This window comes from Elephas maximus, chromosome 19, assembly GCF_024166365.1.
Source record: "Elephas maximus indicus isolate mEleMax1 chromosome 19, mEleMax1 primary haplotype, whole genome shotgun sequence".
In the NCBI taxonomy this organism is placed as follows: domain Eukaryota; kingdom Metazoa; phylum Chordata; class Mammalia; order Proboscidea; family Elephantidae; genus Elephas; species Elephas maximus.
The window spans coordinates 23,676,303-23,696,767 of record NC_064837.1 but is presented as its reverse complement, the minus strand read 5'-3'; the positions used below and the strand labels follow the sequence as shown (position 1 = coordinate 23,696,767).

The 20,465-nt window shown below is 45.6% G+C and overlaps 2 protein-coding genes across 2 annotated transcripts; one reads left to right on the top strand and one right to left on the bottom strand.

Annotated features, from left to right (window-relative positions):
• Positions 1-2,077: 2,077 nt before the first annotated feature.
• Positions 2,078-13,717, top strand: TMEM97 (transmembrane protein 97). Its single transcript, XM_049860491.1, has 3 exons — positions 2,078-2,282; positions 10,851-10,995; positions 12,359-13,717. Exons 1-3 carry the CDS (start codon positions 2,154-2,156, stop codon positions 12,616-12,618), a joined length of 534 nt encoding a protein of 177 aa, XP_049716448.1. The 5' UTR covers positions 2,078-2,153; the 3' UTR covers positions 12,619-13,717.
• A 74-nt stretch (positions 13,718-13,791) lies between these two features.
• IFT20 (intraflagellar transport 20) lies at positions 13,792-20,432 on the bottom strand. The gene is made up of 5 exons (XM_049860493.1): positions 20,268-20,432; positions 16,624-16,752; positions 15,391-15,476; positions 14,735-14,838; positions 13,792-14,217 (listed from the first exon to the last, which is right to left on the bottom strand). Exons 2-5 carry the CDS (start codon positions 16,748-16,750, stop codon positions 14,136-14,138), a joined length of 399 nt encoding a protein of 132 aa, XP_049716450.1. The 5' UTR covers positions 16,751-16,752; positions 20,268-20,432; the 3' UTR covers positions 13,792-14,135.
• Positions 20,433-20,465: the final 33 nt, after the last annotated feature.

Below are 20,465 nucleotides of genomic sequence, written 5' to 3'. Positions count from 1 at the left end.
CACCAACTCCTCAGACCTAAGCTAATCCTTCCATTCTCACCACCTCCTCAGAGGCCTTGAGCCATACTTCCTGCTGTTTCTCCTGAATGGACAACCTCTCCTAATGTTCCAGAAACTTCAAACAGCATAAAAACCAGTTCTAGTCCCTCTCAAAAATAAGTCCTCTCTTGTTCATGGACCTGCATCCTCACACTTCCTGAATCAAATGTCTTCACTCCGTGCCTCCATTTCCCCACTTGCTTGCCTTACCTCGCTTCGGCCCCCACTACACCACCACTGTTCTCAACAGGCTACCAGTGGGTTCCAGTCAGTCCCTACCTGGTCTCTGCTGTCCTGGCACAGTTGACCGTCCTTCCTTCCCTGTGTTTCTGTGACATCACACTCTTGCTGTCCACCTGTATCTCCATCCCTTTGTTACCCGATTGGGGTCCGTGGCCTGGAGCAATCGACCCAATGAAACGTACTCCAAGTCAGAAAGAGAGAGGAAGTTTATTAGGAGGTGACACCAATGGAGGGCCCCCAACAGCAACGCAAGCTGTCCTTTATGGAGTTCCCCCAAAAGCAATTTTTACATCAGAGTTTATATATCATTTTGGCAAGGATTACCTAATGTTTTTAAGCAAGTGGCCCACAGATGGTTGTATATATCACAAAACAACTACAAGAACTCTTTATTAAAGATATGCATGTCAGACATCTGGACTCTAATCTGTATGTTTGTAACAGGCTGAAAAAACTTACATAAGAATCTCTCAGCTCGTGGAACTGGCCTGCTAAGTCCACTCTGAGATAAGGAGCAAGAAAGAAAGTTGCAAATCAAAAGCGCCAGGCAGCCTTCCTAGCTGCCGTCCTGCAGGCTGAAGGCCATTTCTCAAGAGAACAAAGAAGAGGAGAGAGACCAAGGCCACAGGAGCCAAGAGGGCTCCACACCCCTTTGGATGAGACCAGTGCAGCTGGCAATAAAAAATGCTTATAGATTGCTTAGAGCATCATTATGGTGTTAGTTATATCAAGCTCTCGATCACCCATTTTGAAAAGGAGAAAACATGTTGCAAGCTTTTAGGGTCACACCGTCCTCCTCTGGCCCCTGCAGGTAAGCGCTCCTTCAGGCTGTCTTCCAGACCCTATGCTCTGTGTCTGTCTCAGGCAAGCTCAAACTTTCACTCCCGCCCACAAATCTACATCTCCAGACAGGTTCATCCAACTGACCACTCAGATGATATAGACTGCTCAATATCAACACGGCCAAAACAGAATTACCTTTCCTTCAACTCACTTCTCTGAGTCCCCTCTTCTCAGTGATGGCAGCTCTACCCATCCTGTCCCAATCCAGACCTGGGCCCAGTATGTAAAGAGCAGTACCTTTTGTTTTTAAGAGCAATATTTGTTGAATGAAAAAATGAATACTTGACACCACCCTCACTCTTCACAGCCCATCAGCAAATCCTGTCAATTTGACGTCCTCCTATATCCCTCCAGTCTGTCCTCTCTGCTGCTTTTTTTTAATTAATTCAGGCTGGCTACCTCTTACGCATCCTTCAAAGGCTCCCTGGACCCCTCGGTTCGGGGCAGGGGTCTTGCTCTGTGTTCCCATAGCTCGGATCACAACGCACTGCCCCCGCCCTGATCTGTGACACCCTCTCAGGATTGGAGCTTCATCTCTGTAAACTCCCACAGCCCAGCGCATAGTAGGCGCTCAGTAAATGCTAAATGAATGGAGTGAATGAAGGAAGTAATGAGACCATTGTGGGCAGCCGCGGCTTTCCTCCAGATCGCGCACCGCTTTGCAGCCCAGCGCAACACACAAGAAGACTCCGGGGGGCCGTCGACTCCCAGCATCCCGACCAACTCGCTTCTGCCCCGCGAGCCAAGGCTTTGGCGGGCAAAGAGCCCGGCCCCTGCTCCATTCGGCCCCCAGTGGCCAATGGAAACAGTCTGCGGAAGCGCCTTCGGGACACGTTACACTCAAAGAAGCCAATGGAGGCGCCCAGCAGCGAGTCCCGCCCCTTCCCCGCGCCTCTGCGCCTCCGCTGGCCAATTGGCGCGGCCTGCGTAGGACGGCAGAGGGGCGGAGCGAGCTTTCGGCCCGGTGTCCTGGGCGTCCGCGGGTCTCGGCGAGCCGCACCGTGGCTGCTGCTCGGCCCACCCTACGGATGATGGGGGTTCTGAGCGCCAGGCGCGGCCTCGAGTGGCTGCTGTGCTTCTACTTCCTGTCCCACATCCCCATCACCCTGTTCATAGACCTGCAGGTGGTGCTGCCGCGCGAACTCTATCCGGCCGAGGTGAGGGGCGCCCGGTCGGTCCTGGCCCTCCGGTCGCCGAGTGTGAGGTCTGTGTGCGCTGCGGTTGTGCCCTTGTGTCCCATATGAGCCCCCCACCCCGGCCCTTATCCACTCAGGGTTCCAGTTCGGCACCCCAGCCCACCTCCGCCTGCCCTGCGTTCTGCCCGTGCGCCGGCCCTCTCCTTACCCATCAACTACGTTTTCCGTGGGCCGTTCCCAGTCCCTTCCCCCAAGCCGCAGGGGGCAAAGGCTGTTCCTTTTAAAGGCTCGCACACTCCATCTCTGGTCAGTTGTTAGTATTTGAGGAAAGCCAGGAAGAACCAGTGTCTAAATCACGTGTTGGATTTGTTTTAAAGTGATTTTTGGAAGAGCTTTAACATCCCAGTCTAATCCCGAAGAAATAATCTCAGTAGAATTAGACCCATTTAAAGGTTTGGCAGGAGCCCTGGTGGCACAGTGGTTAAGCGCTCGGCTGCTAACCGAAAGGTCAGAAGCTCAACGCACTAGCAGTCGGCTTCCGTAAAAATGTACAGCATTGGAAACCCCAGAGGCAGTTCTACTCTGTCGTATGGGGTCGCTGTGAGTCGGAATTGACTCCATGGCAACGGGTTTTTTGTTGTTGTTCTGTTTAAAGGTTTAAGTACCTTGGTTGGTGCTGCTTGGCGAGTTACAGACTGTCATTACTTCACGTTCAGGATCTGGTAACTTCAAACGCTCAGAAGAAAATTAATGATTCTTCTTCAAATTGACCCTTTCATTTGGGTTAGAGTAAAATTGATTGCCTCTGTAGAAATGAAGTTGAAAAACCTCATTTCTTGGCATTTTTTACTGCAAACTTTAATGCTTCTTTTCTTCAGAACTACAGTTTTCCTTCTAAGGAGCACTCTGGCTGTACTTCTTCCAAGACAGATTTGTTCATTCTTAAAAATATTCAAGTATTTATTCAAAAAAAGTATTTTGAATAAATACTGGCAGTCCATGGTATATTCAATATTTTTCACCAACACCATAATTCAAAGGCATCAGTTCTTCAGTCTTCCTTAGTCATTGTTCAGCTTTCACATGCATATGAGGTAATTGAAAATACCATGGATTGGGTCAGGCACACCTTAGTCCTCAAAGTGAGAACTTTGCTTTTTAACACATTAAAGAGGTCTTTTTGCAGCAAATTTGCCTCATGCAACGCATCTTTTGATTTCTCGGCTTCTGCTTCCATGGGCATTGATTGTGGGTGCGAGTAAAATGAAATCCTTGACAACTTCAATCTTTTCTCCGTTTATCATCACGTTGCTCATTGGTCCAGTTGTGAGGATTTTTGTTTACTTTATGTTGAGGTGTAATCCATACTGAAGGCTGTGGCCTTTGACCTTCATCAGTAAGTGCGTCAAGTCCTCTTAGCTTTCAGCAAGCAAGGTTGTGTCATCTGCATATTGCAGGCCGTTAATGAGTTTTCCTCCAATCTGATGCCCTGTTCTTCATACAGTGCAGCTTCTTGGATTATTGTGTGTGCTTTGTGTTTTCTGGGATGAGAGTCTATAGCTTCCATCAACTTTTCCAAGGGGTCTGACACTCCACAAAAGGCTAAGAGCCACTACTCAACAATGTGTCACCACCTCAGTCTTTTTTCTTTGCTTCTAGAACCAAGCATAACTGGGAAGACATCTGGCCTCCCTTTCCGTGGGAAATGCATAGGGGGTGTGTGGCAAGAGCATTAGATTGCAGTCTGGGGACTTTGTTCTCCCAGGACTGGTCTGAGTCTTGGCATGTCAGAGTTCTGTAGTTGCAAATGTCAGATAAGACAGTTGGGTTAAATTACAAGCTCAAACATATACAGGGTATCTTAGTTTCCTGTTGTTGCTGTAACAAATCACCACAATATTTAGTGGCTTAAAACAACACATTATTCTCTTAAAACTCCGGAGGTCAGAAGTCTGCAAAGAGTCTTATGGGGCTAAAATCAAGGTGTTGGCAGGGGCTGTTCCTTCTGGAGGAGAATCTGTTCCTTGCCTCTTCCAGTGTCTGGTGGTTGCCAGCATTCCTCAGCTTGTGGCTGTATGACTTCTGACATCGCATTTCTTTCTTCTCTTCTGTAGTCAAATCTCCCTCTGCTTCCCTTTTACATTTAAGGCCACAAGAATAATTTCCCCATCTCAAGATCCTTAACTCATCACGAAGAGTTACAAAGTCCCTTTTGCCACACAAGGTAACATTTGCAGGTGCCAGGGATTAAGACTTGTATCTCCATTACTTGGGGGCCATAACTCAGCCTACCACATAGGGCCAGGTAGTGTATACTTACTCTAAAGGGGTAGTTGCACCTCTGCACTAGCTATTAGTTTTCCTGAAGAAAGAAGAGCCTACTATTGCCACATTTTCAAAACCTGGGTGGCCAGCAGAACTTGGGCATGCTACCTGATTGCAATCTCTGATGTGATGGGTCCCTTTAATACTGGTAATTAGTATGTGAGAGCTCTGGTGACTCAACAGTTAAGTTGGTAACCGAAAGGTTGGTAGTTCGAACCCACCTAGCAGCTCCAAGGGAGAAAGACCTCATGATCTACTTCCGTAAAAATTACAGCCAAGAAAACCCTGTGGGGCAGTTCTAGTCTGTAACTAACTAGTGAGTTACTGCAGGTAGCTATTCCATACATAACAGCTGTTAGTTTCTTTATATGTGAAAACGGCTTGGGGGCAGTATCTGACCTCTTCCAACCTCACAAGGAGAAATGAGAATCAAGATCAACAGGCCCAGACTGATTCCCATGAGGCGGAGGTCAGACATGCCTCCTCCCTCCGCCATCAATTAGTAATTCTGACACCAACCATCCCTCGCACAGCACTCTCTACTCCTCTGCAGGGTTTGATAGTTAATTGCAATGGCCACACAGAGCTCACAGACCATACTTACATTTATGGGGCTTATTAGGGGAGTAACAGTTACAGTTCAGGGTCAGGAACTCTCAGAACACAGTTCTTCCATCAGGACAGCCTCTCCCTGGTCTTCAGTCTAACCAAAGGCACTCAGCTTTCTCTCTCCGTGGGCTGGGAAGCCCACCCTGCTGTCTCTTGTTGCCAGGTCTCTCCTGCTGTTCTCTCCATCCTTGGTGGTGGTGGGCTCTCCCTCTCTGCTCTGGAAGTAGTTCTCTTTTAAGGCAAAACTGACCAATTCCCTTGGCGGGCCACAATTACCTTATCACACAGTCCTGCACAGTCACTTGGGTGGTAGTTACAAGACCATGGCTAGAAAGGCCATACACAAAAGTAATTAATCACACTGCATTTTTTTTTCTGAATATACCTTTACTATAAGTCCTTGTTCACTACTCACCAAGTACAATTAAAATGGGCCAAACATCGTAAATACCCCATTTAAACTTACATATTTGATTTGGTAGGAGCCCTGGTGGCACAGTGGTTAAAGAGCTTGGCTACTACCAAAAGGTCAGCAGTTTGAATCCACCAGTCATTCCTATGGGGCAGTTCTACTCTGTCCTACAGGGTTGCTATGAGTTAGAATGACTCGATGACAATGGGTTATTTGATTTGGTAAAGTTGTGTATTTGTTGTTGTTGAGAATATACATGGCAAAACATATACCAGCTCAACAGTGTCTACATGTACAGTTTAGTGACATTGATTACATTCTTCAAGTTGTGCAGTTGTGTTAGGCTGGGTTCTCTAGAGAAGCAAAATCAATGAAGCATGTATATATACATACATATATGTGTGTATAGAGAGAGAGAGAGAGAGATTTATCTCAAGGAAATGGCTTAAGCAGTTGTAGAGGCTGGCAAGTCCCAAGTCTCTGTGGGTCAGGCATCAGGCTGGAGGCTTCTCCCGACTCATGTAATTTCAGGGGCTGACAAACTCAAGATCAGCTAGTTATATGGCAGTCTGCTGGTTCACAGGCTGCGGAGGCCAACAGATCCCAAAGTTGGTAGGCAGTATGACAGGCCGCTGACTCAAGTCCCAAGAACTGGAGGTCAGATGATGACAAGCCAGATGCGGGATCCAGAACAAGCACAAGCCAGTGAGCTTTGCCGGAACATCCATATATATTGGGTACAGGCCACACCCCTGAGGAAACTCTCCTTATAACTGATTAGCTGATCACATCAAATCACATCATGGAGGTGATTATATTATATCACAAAATGGAGGATAACTACATCATTACCTAACTACCAAATTACATCATTACCTAACTGCCAAACTGCATCATTATATAACTCCCAAACCACTGAGAATCATGGCCCAGCCAAGTTGACACACAACCTTAATCATCACACGCAACCATTCTTACCCTCCTTTTCTAAGTTGTTCTTCCCTCATTACCATAAACTCACTGCCCCCTAATCTTTTGAGTTGCTGTTGTCAATATGATCCTAAATAGATAGTTCTTAAAGGCACATAATGCTCAAGGCAGACCTTTTTTACTAGTTAAGCTAAACTATTGTTTGGTTTTAGCAAGACTTCAGGGGACATTTTTGGTTTAAGGTTTAAAGATTATCTCAAGACAAATGTTTCAGGGGTTCATCCACCCTCATGGCTCCAGGAAGTTTGGAGTTCATGAGAATTTGAAATTCTGCATCCTCCCTCCCCCCCTCACCCTTTCATCAGGATTCTTCTTTGGAATCTTTGATCAAAATGTTCAGCAGTGGTAGCTGGGCACCATCCAGTCCTTCTGGTCTCATGGCAAAGGAGGCAGTTGTTCATGGAGGCAATTAGCCACAAACTCCATATCCTCCTCTATTCCTGACTCTCCTTCTTCCTCTTTTGCTCCAGGTGAATAGAGACCAATTGTTATGCCTTGGATGGCGGCTTGCAAGCTTTTAAGACCCTAGGCACTATGCATCGAACTAGGAGGTAGAACAGAGGCACTAAATACATTGTTAGATCAATTAACTGGGATGTTCCAAGCTTTATTTTTTTGTTGACTTATTGTAATAGGGCAAGGGCCAGTGCAAACAGGAGAGGGGATCAGATCCTGGACTGAAAGGCTTTTGCCTCTATTCACTCTTTTTTTAATTGTGGTTAAGTATATATGTAACAAAACATTTGCCATTTCAGCATTCTTCACATGTATAATTTAGTGACATTATGTTTATCATGTTGTTCAACTGTCACCATAATCCATTTCCAAATTTTTCCATCACCCTTAACAGAAGCTCAGTGTCCCCCAAGCAGTCCTCCTTTTTCCCTTCGTCTTTCCTCCCCTAGTAGCCACTAAAAACTTTGGTTTCTGTACGCTTGCCTATTCTAGATATTTCATATGAGTGGGATCATACAACATTTGTCCTTTTGTGACTGACTTGTTTCATTCAGCATTGTTTTCAAGGTTCATCCATGTTGTAGCATGAATTAGGACTTCAGTTCTGTTTATAGCTGAGTAACAGTCCATTGTATGTATGTACCACATTTTATTTATCCATTCATCTGTTGATGGACATTTAGACTGGTTTCACCTTTTGGCTACTGTGAATAATGCTGCAGTGAACGTTGACGCACAAGTATTCTGTTTGCATTCCTGCTTTCAGTTCTTTTGGGTATATACCTAGGAGTGGAATTGCTGGATCATATGGTATTTCTGTGTTTAACTTTTAGAGAACCGTCAGACTGTTTTCCTCAGCAGCCGTACTATTTTACAATACTACCAGCAATGAATGGGGATTCCAGTTTCCCCACAGCCTCACCAACACCTGTGGTTTAACTTTTTTTAGTCTCCATTCATTCATTCTCTTTCTTACTATTCACCCTTGATGCTTTGGGGTGGGAAGTGATGCCTTTGTTGCTTCTGTATGGAGAAAATAATAGTAATAATAAAAACCATATTTACTCTCAGAATCTCTTTGAAAAACGCCAAAATTTAACATCTGTTGTCCCTAGAACTAAAAAGCCTACAGGAAATCACATAGTGGGCATCTTTGTTTGAGCCAAATCAACACTTGGGAAGACTCTCACTGTATTATGAAACAGTAAGAGTTTAACTTGGATTAGAACATGGAAAGGGAAACATTTTATAGTGTCATTTGCAGCTGGGTAGCGTTCCTTCTGTTAAAATACTGCCCAAGAAACCCAGGTGAGTCTACATCTGGTCTTCACTTTCATTCCTAAGTAGAGAAGAGCCTATTCTTTAGTAGCAACCCCTACTTTTCAGAAAGCCATGTATTCAGGCCAAGTGGGTTTTTTTTAATTGACAACAGTGGTGAGTTGAAAAAGTCAAAACGTGAGTCAGGTATAAAGGGAAACCATTTTCTTACCCTTTTTTTGTCTTACCTAATAAGTAATTCCTATTAATGACCAGCTGCATTCAGGTATTTTAATAGAATTAAACGTGAATTTCTCAAAATATGTGTTAATCGCATTCAGTCAAAGAATCTTAACATTTACTACGTGCTAGGTATTGTTCTAGGAAAACCCTGATGGCCTAATGGTTAAGAGCTACAGCTGCTAACCGAAAGGTCGGCAGTTCGAATCCACCAGGTGCTCCTTGGAAACTGTATGGGGCAGTTCTACTCTGTCCTATAGGGTCGCCATGAGTCGGAATCAATTCGATGGCAGTGGGTTTGGTTTTTTTGGGTTTAGGTATCGTTCTAAAGACTGTATATGTATTAAATCTTACCAGCAGTGAAGTAGGCACTATTACCATCCCTACTTTATAGGAAGGGAAACAAGTTGAATGAGATGAAGGGATTTGCCCAGAGCCAGGCCCTCTGGCTCCCAGCTCCTGTGCTCGTCACCACGCAGCTGTGAGCCTCTACTGTCTGTTCCGCCCAGCTGTCAGCCCAGGCCTGGTCTGGCATCAGTGGGCAGCTGAGCCATGGGGCAGGTGGTTGTATGCGTGCCGGCTGGTTGGATTATTTTTAAGTTTTGCCGATAATCTCAGCCTGCAGAAATTACCGTGCTACGTTCAGGACAGGTCTGCCTCAATTTATGAAATAGGTGGCTCTGAGATATTGTTTACAAATTGAATTAAAAATGAATTGTTCAAGTGGACCAAAATGCTTTTAAAATCCTGTGGTAAATCCTTGAAAGCAAGGAGAATCCTCCAGTTTTTTTGTTTGTTTTCTTTTAAGTGAATCTAGAAAGCAAAAAAGGACTTAACCTTTATGATTAGTCCACATTACTATCCTGAAAAATGCTTAGAAGGAAGCCAAGGGTATTGTCATGAATTTAAATTTCAAATCAAGTACAAATTAGAGATCAGTTGCTCAATAAATCGGTTCTCTAGCCAAGCCCTCTGAACTTAATATTATGCTAACGGATGTTTGTTTCTGGATGTTTGCTTAAAGCTGGCTTTCTATCAGCAACGCGGCCTCATTATTTCACAATAGCAAGCCTTTGTCTTTTGATTAAAAATTAAAAGGAAAATTACTTCTTCCATTTTACTCAAAATTCTTACATTGGAGCCTTTTTTTTTTTTTTTTTAATCACAATGAAGACTTAGTTATTTGGCTTTGACGGCAGGTGTTGAGGACAGTGCTATCTCCAGGAGGTTACTTGTGACAGACCTGCTGTAGTCCACATTAAATGGACAGGCCTTGGGCAGCCTGAAAGCCAACTGCTTCCTTCTTCTGCCTAGCATCAAGTCAGTACGGGTCTGCATCTTTTTATCTGGCAGGTTAATTGCAGGGGTGGGCCCGAGCTAGAACTGAGACTGTTAACTCTCAAGTGTTGTCACAGCCTAAAAGCTATAGTTTGTCAGAGCTTGTTCTTCCATAAATATCCCAAAAGAACAAAATTTAGAATTAGGGGAGTTTAGAATAATGAGTCCCTGGGTGGTGTAAACCATTTAATGCACGGCTACTAGCTGAAAGGTTGGAGGTTTGAATTCACCCAGAGGCACCTTGGGAAATGGCCTGGGGATCTACTTCCAAAAACCAGCCATTGAAAACCCACCCGGTGGCACACAGCTCTGCTCTGACACACGTGAGGCAGCCGTGAGTGGGAGTCAACTTGATGACTTTTTTTTTTTTTTTTGAAAAATGAGGAGCTTATTTGAGATACTGAAGTGTCCAAAATCACATCTCCAAAAAGGTTACATATCTCTCCCCGACCAAAGGGCAAGGAATTTAATTCATTTCTGCATTTGAGGGAATCTGGCCCTCAGAGCTTAGTCCTCAGTTGCTATTATGAAAGGAAAAAAGCCAGGATGGCTTTCACATCTCATTTCTTTACAAAGAATGATATTGTTGGCAGAAATGTCATTTGTTCATTCAGCAAACATCCTGAGCCTGCTAAGTACTAGACACTTGCTGTTGACAGTAGGCAACACACCTGGATACGTGTTATCATGGAGTTACAAATGCCTAGTCGCACAAAGAAGGGGCTGGAAAAGCCAGGGAAAACATCATAGAGAAGGTAATATTTGAGTTAGAGCTAGTGAGTTTTTATGAAATGACCATCTGGGCTATATCACAAAAGGCACCTGGGGTGTGCCATCTACTGCCAAGGAGGTTGGTTAGTGAGAGACTCTTCCGTGTATCTTCAAATGAGTCGGAAGTGCTAAGCCTATCCAGCCAAGATAGCTGTAATTCATTGTGAATTATTGCCTTGTCTTTTTTTCAGTTGAGAAACCTGCTGCAGTGGTATGCTAAGGAGTTCAAAGACCCTCTGCTACAGGACCCTCCAACGTGGTTTAAGCCCTTCGTGTTTTGTGAGCTTGTTTTTCAGCTGCCTTTCTTTCCCTTTGCAACATATGCCTTCTTCAAAGGTTAGTAAATGATGGGAAAGTCACACTTTTGCTCAGAAATCAGGTCCCTGAAATCTTTTGGGAAAGCGTCTCCAAGAGAGGGGGAGTGTCCCTGTAGTTTGTGTGAGGGACAGAGGAAGCTCCTAGAAAGAGAGGATTCGATAGAAATGGCCAGAATAGATCTCATAAAGGGACATTAGTGTGGCTTGGGTTAATGTCTTTCTGTGAGGGAGAAAGAAGAGGTAGTGATGTGACGGGGGTAAGGACGATGTGTATGAAGACAGAGGAAAGAAGTATATAACTGAAAGGAAGTGGGGTGAGGGTAACCAAGGAGAAGGGTCAGCTGGGCTGTATGGCTGCTCAGTCTTCCAGAAATCCCTCTCATACTTCTGAAACCTCAGGCCACCTGAAGGGTGGTCTCCTTCCTTTTTGTGTTTTGTTTTCCCCCCACTGAATTAATTTCTTTTATAGTTGGCTTTTATTTTCCTGCGTTGGGTAGAATCACACTGATTTACCAGCAGGAGCATCAGGCTCATGCCTAAAGAGTTTAACTTCTCATTTACAATTTTTTCTTAGTGTTCCCATGTAATCGATGCTTTTACAAAGCAGTAGCAGTGCACTTGGTAATGAAGCTTACACAGCTGAAAATGCTTCTTTCCCACTGGAGTCCCCTTGAGTCACTGAATCCATCTTTGGTAGAACCTGTTGATCATCTCACCTATACACCTATTCCTCACTTATCAGCTGTCGCATCCGACATTTCACATTTATGACAATAGTAAAAAAAAAATCTACTAGCCAACTATTTTGCACATTAATGATGTACATTTGGCAGCCTTTCATGGCCAGTGGGGCATATAGCACCCACCTACATTTTCCATCTCTCAGGTTTAGAGGGGCAGGTGTCCCACATAATCTGTGATCTAATGTGCTTGTTCTCCATTTTCACATAATGCCAGTTTTCACATAACAACCTGGTCTGTGGAACCTAACCATGTTGGTAAGTGAGGAGTGGGTGAATACAATTCCTTAACAGGTAGATGCCTCAAGGTCCCCCCTCCCCTACCATTTTAGAACAAAATGGGTTTAACTGGTAATGGCCCTGTGACTGCCCTAGAGTTTTTCTCAGTTATATTCTGGGCCACCACCCTTGGCTCTTTGACAGTTAGTGATTCAGGGTCCGAGCTGTTACACAAAGAAAGAAATTTGCTCATTAGGCAGTATAACACTTTTCCATTTGCTGAGTTTTCACTTAGAGCAGGAGGTAAAATGATTGAGCTGAAGGGAGCAGGCAAGCAGAGACAGGGTGGAGACTATCAGTTCTGGCCCTTGGAAAGAGTCATGAACAGACCTAGAGCTTTTCCTTCCTTTTCCCCTACTTTAGGAGGCTGCAAGTGGATCCGCATCCCTGCAATCATCTACTCAGTCCACACGATGACCACTTTAATTCCAATTCTCTCCATGCTGCTATTTGAGGATTTCTCCAAAGCCAGTGGTTTCAAAGGACAAGGACCCAAGACTTTCCATGAACGACTAACCCTTGTATCTGTCTATGTCCCCTACTTTCTCATCCCACTCATGCTGCTCCTTTTCATGTTGCGGAGCCCCCACTACAAGTACGAGGAAAAAAGAAAGAAAAAATGAGGGAAATAAGCATTGGCCTCGGGGAAAAGATGCCCATAGGACATATTCCTGTTAGACCCAATACATGGAAAACTGCTCCCCAGAACCTATGTCTTTAGCAGCATTTGAAACACACCGGCAGCAATATACAAGAGCACAGTGCTGGCAGGAGCCGAGACAACGTCGCCTTCCAGGGACACTGGGATGAACAGCCTGATCACCTGACGTTGGCTGGAGGGAGGCAGGTAGGTTGTAGGGCAGTGGTGCCCAACACCTCACTGTGTGCCCAAGTTCCACTTCAGGATTACTAGGAGCAGGACCAGACCAGACACAGGATAAGCTACCAAGAAACATGGCCTACTTAGCATATTGGTGAGTCGTTTGACCCACAATATACACGTGACTAAACCCCTGACTCACGATTCTCTACAGCATGTCACTGATCAGCAAAATGAAATAGTGGGATGTTTCTGGCAGTTCTGAAGTTTGAAGTTAGGCCTCCTTAATACTAATTCCAAAATCATGTCTTATTTCCCCTTCCTCCCTCACCCCAGGAAAAAAGAGAGAGAACATTCTGCAAAGCCTGACTTTCTGTCAGAAATGGGTTAAACTAGAAGGTGTTTGGTTTCTGTCTTATGCAGGTCACCCCAAGAGTAGAGATTTTTAAAGTCACCTTGCTCATCTTCTTTTCAATTTTTAGTCTTCTATTTTTAGAGACCTAACCTATTAGTCCCTTTCCTCTGAAGTCTGTTATCGCAAACCTGACCTGAAAGTGTGCTTTTTGATGGTTAGCTTTCTCCTTCCTAGTACAGTTGACTCATTCCTTCCATCCTGTTCTCGAAGCGGGGGGAGGGGCAGCTGGGCAGGACCTGCCCAGTGTGTGCATACAGGGCTACTGTATGTCAGTGCTTGGTGTTCCATGAGCTCTCTCTGAAGTTTGTACCCAAAGCCAGCCCTAAAAAAAAGGGACCTGTGAACACATGTAGAAAATAGTAGAAACGGATCCCAGTCAGTTCCCTCTGTTTTTGCCTATTTTTTCCTCACACAGGCCATATCTGGCCTGACTGTTGATAGTATTGTCTGACTTGTGTATGTCCAAATAAAGTAGCTGCTGACCACTGCCTGGCTTGTTTTGTGGACTAGGGGATAGTGTCTAGGGTCCTCTTGCAAGGAGAAGAGACAGATCAAGCCATTTGAAAACAATAATTTATTGTTTTTTCTTCCAAAGCTTTGTGGATTTACAAAAAAAGGATCCAGGTTTACAGATTGCTTAGTTCAGACTAAGAATGCAGAGGTGAGAACCTATGTCTCCGTGGTGGCCGGCAGCCACAGCGCCAGTGTTTGCCAGCATTTATGCCCTGACGCTGTTGGAAACAAGTTCCCCCAAATTTGTGTTACCGTCTTCAGAGATGCGTTCCTTACACACCGTCTCACATGGCATACTTGGGTCATTAGTCAACAAGTCACTGGAATGGTACAGAAGTTTGCTTGGTTTATTTTTTTGCCCTCCTGCTACTATAAAAATGAAAAATTTCAGTTCATTTCTGAAAAATAAATTGGTCAATAAATTCATTTTGTTCTGCTTCTACTTTACACAAAGCTTCATATTCAACCCGATACCTGAAAAACAAAATTGTTAAGAAGCCCTAAAAAATGGATGAAATCAACCTTGGACTTAATTCTTCTAGAGAAGAGTATAGGAGATCGAAATGATTCCAAGAAATGGTGTGAGTCCAGAATGAAGGATTAGCGAGGGCAAGAAGAAAGAAAATGCGAAGAAAAAAAAGAGGCGAAGCCCTACCCATGAGCGCCTGTGAGGAAGCTCCAGCCCTGGGAGGACGGTCTCTTCCTCTCAGAGAACCAGCCAGCCTTGCAGACCCTCGCGGCCTGAACTTTCAGTCTACAGCTCCTCCTTCCGTGTTCTCAAACAACTAGAGGTTTGTTTAATGTTAACACATTTTCTGTTTCCTCCCCATCCAACGTAATTTTATTTTACTCTAAAAATCTTCATATTAGGTTGGGACAAGTAAGACACTTCCTGAGAGAACAATGATGAAGAATAAGGATGAAAGGTGATCATTCCAGAAGAAAAAGTAGAATCTGAGCGAAGAAGAACCTGTATTACATCAGGACTTACCTTTCTAGCTGCATTTTCTTTTCTGCTATTAGTGCTTGAAGTTGCTGTTGCTGGGCTTCCCTCTGCTTGGCTATGGATTTGAGCAAGTTCCGAGCACCAATGGCCTAGAAAAACAGTATCGCCAAAGAAGGTCATGGCACCCTTAAAGCTGGCTACAGCATTAAGTCCTCAACGTGCAGAAGGGCTGTTTTGGGGTTGATATGTCAGTGCCCAGAGGGGAAAAGAGAGTCAAGCCCCAGAGCTTTTGGGTAAATAAGGAGGATTAACCTAATAGCCCCAAGTTCCTGATGAGTTCACTGAAATTCCAGGAGAAGGAACTGCAGCTCTGTGACGCAGGGTCTAGGAGTATCTCCTGAGTCTGACACGCTGGTGTTCACCGGCCCTTTTGCTGTGCCATTTAGCCTTGTGTCCTTTGCCAAGTCATCTATGTCCTGCAAGCCTTCATTTTTTCATTTATAAAATGAGGATAAAGCTACCTATCGCAGTACTGATGTGAAGATTAAATGAAGTAATTAAAGTAGCCTATCATATGAGAGTTCAATAGTTAATTGGGTCAGAAATTTTTCTCTCCCAACGAAACCAAGAGGGCAGACGGATGAGAGACTGAGAGCCAGGGTCCCAAGCCAAGATGTAAACAGAAGTCATGTTGATCTTACCTTCATTTTCTCATTTTCTGCTTCTTTTGCAAGTTGGTCAACAAGCTCAATTAAACCACCAACTATTTTCTGAAACTGGCCGATTTCTTTTAGAGAAAGAACAAAAAAATAAAATGTCTTATTTTCTCAGCATCATCACTTCCTCCTCCGTGTTCCCTTTGAGGAGGCGAAAGGGCAGGGCTTAACTGCCTCTCCGAATTTGTGTCAAAACAGTTTAGTGCCTGCTGGCCTAAATTCTCCCACCCTCTGTCTGAAGCTAGAAAAGGGTAGGCCAGGTCCCTGGAGCTGGACTAGGGCACACTTGGACCTTGAGTCCCCACCAAGTCAGCTGCTATTAACTCAGGCTGATGGTTCCAGGCTCCTGGTGGGCCTATCCTCCATATGGGTCCCCATCCTGCTTCACTACAGGTGACAGGAAGCACAAAAGGCTGTGTTAGTAAGAGGACTGGCTCAGGCCATGAGTGCTGCCTCTTGACCATAGACACTATAGGTATCAGTTAACGGTGGCGTAGAGGCTTTCTACCTGTAACCAAAGCTTCTAAGGAGCTCCATCCATATAAGTACCTGATCTCTTTTCTTCAGTGTCCTTGGTGTGCTGGAACCCCATTTTACTGAGGAGTAAACGAAGGCCCAGAGAGGTGGGACAACATGCACAGCAGTCACAGAAGACGGGAGATGGGACCCAAGCTACCTTTCACTAGTCAAGCTCTTTCCACAGACTAGAGAATCCCCAGAAAGCTCGGAAACCCCTTACTCTGGCTAAACCTGGCTTGTATTCATGGGCACTGAACTTGCTGGGATGCTGGGACAGGCGGCTTCCTAGAGATCTCGGGCCAAAAGATGGCTTCACTGAGTGTTAAGCTGTTTCTAGAGATTTCAGTTATCACCTTTAACTCCAAATAATGGAAAGCCTGACACTGAGAACAGTTTCTCCAAGAAATCAAATCATGAGCACATAGTTCTATTCAGCCCCCATTAAGTGTAAAGTTTCTGAGAACAAAAAAATTAAAGACACACCCCCCACTCACCACCCCAATGTCTGTTTTGATCAATGCTCTGTGTGGGACTATGTGAGAGCAGGAGAGGAAGGCAGGTAGATGGGTGACGACACATGGGTATCAGAGGCCACCTCAACCTCCAGGGAGCTGGACCAAGAGCTGCGGTCAGGGTGGGAGTAGGAAGTGGATGGAACAGCTCGAAGCTGAGTGGCCATGTCCCCCAAATGACACTCACTGTCCACAAAGTCCTTGCACTCTTCCTTGAGCTCTATGGTCTGCTGGGTAACCTCTGGGTCCAACACCCGCAGCTTGTTCAGCTCATCAAAGTGCAGCCCAGCTTCACCCAGGATGTCCTTGGCCATAACTGCAAAGAAACCAGCCTCAATCCCCATTCACTTCCCAGCCACCAGAGGAAATAACCTGCTTCCAGCCCAGCCCTGCTCTTGCTCCCGGACACCAATGCCAAAAGCCCAGATATTCCAAAGGCTTGTGTTCCTTCTGCCTCCACCTCTCTGAGCCTCATCTGTTTCTTTTCCAACTCCCCTAGAGAAGAGAAGTTCTGCTCTGAAGGGGTGACAGTGGTAGTCACGAGAGCTATGTCATAGGAGCAAGGGTCAGGAAAGAATAAAGTCCAGTTACTGGTCACAGGCATCTTGCATTCAACACATATTTTCTTGAGTGCCTACTATACTGCCAGGTGTTGGGGGTACAAAGAGGAATGCAATATGGTCCCCCTGGAGAAGCACAGAGCTTAGCTAGAGGAAGACAGATATGTAAACTGGAACATTATACTGTGGTAAGTGCTTTTACAGAGAGGACACCACAGAGCAGAAGGAGGACAGCAGCTAACGCAGAGGTGAGGGAGCAACATTTGAACTAAGTGGTGAGCAATGAGCATGTTTATTTATCTCCAGTTATGTACCCAAAAAGCCTTGAAAGGGCTTTTTAAATACACATATCAAGTAAAAGAAACCTGTGTGAAGTAAAAACTAGGGTTAAAATACAAGAGATCAGGAGTAAGAATATAACCATAATCTATACTATAGGGTACTGTACACTTGCCTGAAGTAGAACCCAAATGTGGGTCATCCTGGCTAGCAGGAAACACAAAAAGGAATGAAGAATCAGCAAGAGTGTACCACAGAGGCGGCCAGGGAAAGGCATCCCAAGCAGAGAAAGCAGAGTGGACAAAGGTCTGAAGTCACCGAGAGGGCCTGTCCTGCCCAGAGGATAAAGGGAAAGAGGATGGAAAAGAAGCTGGGTTGGAGCCAAATCTGGATGAGACTGTACGCTAAGCTAAGGAGTTTGGATTTTTTTTTTTCTCTGTAGGCAACAGAGAACCAACAGAGATAGTGTCTGTCTTCCCAGGTCTCCTCACATTTTTGGCTAAAGGATGTGTCAATCATGGGAGAAGAAACACGTAAAACTCACCCTTGTTCTGGCTTAAGAAACAGGCAAAAAACGAACAGAAACAGTGCATGCCCTGTCTAGAAAAGGAGGCAATACTACTTAATTCTAGTCATTGCCTGCTATAAACCAAACCTGTTGCCGTCAAGTCAATTCTGACTTAGCAACCCTATAGGACCGAGTAGAACTGCCCCATAGAGTTTCCAAGGAGCACCTCATGGATTTGAACTGCTGACCCTTTGGTTAGCAGCCCTAGCTCTTACCCACTATGCCGCCAGGGTTTCCACTGGCTGCTATGCCAATTCCAAAAACCCAGGTATTCCAAAGGCTGCCATCACCTGCCCCTGCGACAGACCCTTCCCTCTGCTCCCACCTCCCCCAGCCTCACTGGGTTCCCTTCTAGCTTCCTGAGAGACGTTCTGTTCTGAAGGGGTGATTCTGATGGTGACTGCCGGGGGCAGGGGCTCCACAAGAGGAGCAACGGTTGGAAAAGAAAGCCCCACTGTTGCCAGCACTTCCGATTTTCAAGGGACCAGAAATACGGATTTTTATATGAAATCTGACTTTTAAGTGTTGGTGTCTAAAGTAAGGGGAAAAAAACAAAACCACACAACACTGTGTGGGCCAACTAATGTATGTCTATGGGCTGCTTGTGTATGACTCTGTCCCAGAGCCTTTGGCCTCACTAGAATCCACTGAAGTAAGTAAGGTAGCATCTTCCTTTGAAACATTTAATCATACCAAGATTACTTATAATCAGGCTTTTTAAAAAGATTTGTCTTCCTGGTTGTCCTGATACACTGCACCTCTTCCCCAGGGACTATGCATTCATTCAGAAATATCTACTGAGTCCTTGCTCTGGGGATCAAGTAGTGAACAAAATCCTTTAGCTACTGACCTCTGGACAGACAATAAACAAATAATCACAAATCATAATAACAATATGAGGAAAGTCACACAGAGCTATGTGAAGGTGTAGCAGGAGGACATAATTCATATGGGGAAAGGGTGTCAGCATAAGGCCTCTCCGAAAAAGCGAAACTTAAGCTGAGACCTAAGGATGTCCAAAAGTTTATCAAGTGAAGGGGAAAGGGAGGCAGTCCAGGCAGAAACAACAGCGTGTATGAAGATTTTGAGGCTGTAAGAAACCTGAGGCAGTCCAAGAACTGAAAGGCCACTGTGACTGAAACACCATGAGCAAGAGGAAGAGTGGACAGGATGAGGCTAGATAGCAAGGCTAGAGTTGGATCATGGAGGGCTGTGAAAGCCACAGTGATGAACTTGGATTTTATCTTAAGGGTAATGGGCAGCCAGGGGATTCTCAGCAAGGTGGCATAATCAGACTTGCATTTTAGAAATACAGTAAAACCTGCAAAAGCTGGAACCAATGTAAGGCAGAAACCTGTTAGAGAAGGAAAACTCAAATATTTTCCACTAAAATAAGCGATAAAAAAGTAGCAAGACTACACCCTTTCAAAGGCAGAGACCCAGAACAACAATGCAGTCCCGTCGAGTTCCGGCTTTCACAGGTTTCACTGTATAACTCTGGGTCAGGATGAAGAATGGATCGGGGAGAACAAGAGGGCGGGGCTGGCTACACCACCTTGTTCAAACCTGTAGCCCGAGCACATGGGGCCTTGACATAATTGGCACTCAGTAAATGTTTGTGGCATGAATGACTGTGGGAACAGGTAGTAGGCTATTACAGTAACCAAGGCTTGGAAATTACAAAAAGCGTTCTGATTTGAGATATTTTGTAAGTTGAGTCCATTGGACTTGGCAATGGATTGACTGAATGTGGTGGCTGGGAGGTGAATGAAGGAAAGAGGCGTGATTTCCAGGTCTCTATCTTGAGTCAACGGAATGGCTGGACGGGATAGTTAATGAGATGGATAAGACCAGAGAAGCAGTGTAGGGAGAGGGTTCACAGCCAACTACCAGATTCTCTCCTCACTCCTACCACACACGCCATGTCTGCATCTGGGGAACACAGGGTAAATAGCGGGGGCTGACTTCCCTCCAAATAGATGCTGTGACACTCTCTGTGCCCCCCTCACCCCTCTCCCCCCCCGTCCTCCCAGAGCCATGCTAGGCACAACAGTGAACACCATCCGTGGGGTGTGAAGGAAGGCGCACTGGGCAGAAAGTTTGGAAGACCTGGGCGATGGAGCTGGCTCTGTGCTAACTACGTAAACTCTTGGAACTTATCTGAACCAGTTTCCTCGTAAAATCACTGCGCGCATGAACGCGTAGGAAGCTCCTGGCCTAAGCCGGGTGTAAACACAACTCCCAAAGGAAAAAAAAAAAAAAGGAAAAAAAAGTCGGGCTGAATTCCCCCGTCACTTTTGGCCCGGGACAGCCTCCGGGCACGGGTCTGTCAAGTTCATCTCGCCCCGGGCCCGCCCGGCTCTGCCCCCAGCCTCGGGGGCACGAAGCCGAGCACGCATTCTTCGACCCGCAGTCATGGCCTACCTGCAGGCCCCGTAACGGTGGCGCGCTGCGGTCCAGGCTGATGTCTGCGGCACTTTCGCTCGCGGGTCAGCGGTACTCTGCCCACCTGCCGGCCTCGGCCGCTGCCACGGCTACAGGGCCTGTTTACCGGTGACGTCCCTACCTGACACCGGAAACACTTACAGCCGCCCACCCCCACAGAGCCTGCTGGGAAACGGA

What these genes read in the sequence shown, in the direction of transcription:
- TMEM97 (XM_049860491.1), top strand. Translation starts at nt 2,154, where the DNA reads ATGATGGGGGTTCTGAGCGCCAGGCGCGGCCTCGAGTGGCTGCTGTGC. An exon ending in GCGAACTCTATCCGGCCGAG is followed by an intron (nt 2,283 to 10,850) that starts GTGAGGGGCGCC and finishes TCTTTTTTTCAG; the next exon opens with TTGAGAAACCTGCTGCAGTG. An exon ending in AACATATGCCTTCTTCAAAG is followed by an intron (nt 10,996 to 12,358) that starts GTTAGTAAATGA and finishes CCCCTACTTTAG; the next exon opens with GAGGCTGCAAGTGGATCCGC.
- IFT20 (XM_049860493.1), bottom strand. Translation starts at nt 16,750, where the DNA reads ATGGCCAAGGACATCCTGGGTGAAGCTGGGCTGCACTTTGATGAGCTG. An exon ending in CAGAAAATGAGAAAATGAAG is followed by an intron (nt 14,839 to 15,390) that starts GTAAGATCAACA and finishes CTGTTTTTCTAG; the next exon opens with GCCATTGGTGCTCGGAACTT. An exon ending in AAGAAAATGCAGCTAGAAAG is followed by an intron (nt 14,218 to 14,734) that starts GTAAGTCCTGAT and finishes TTTGTTTTTCAG; the next exon opens with GTATCGGGTTGAATATGAAG.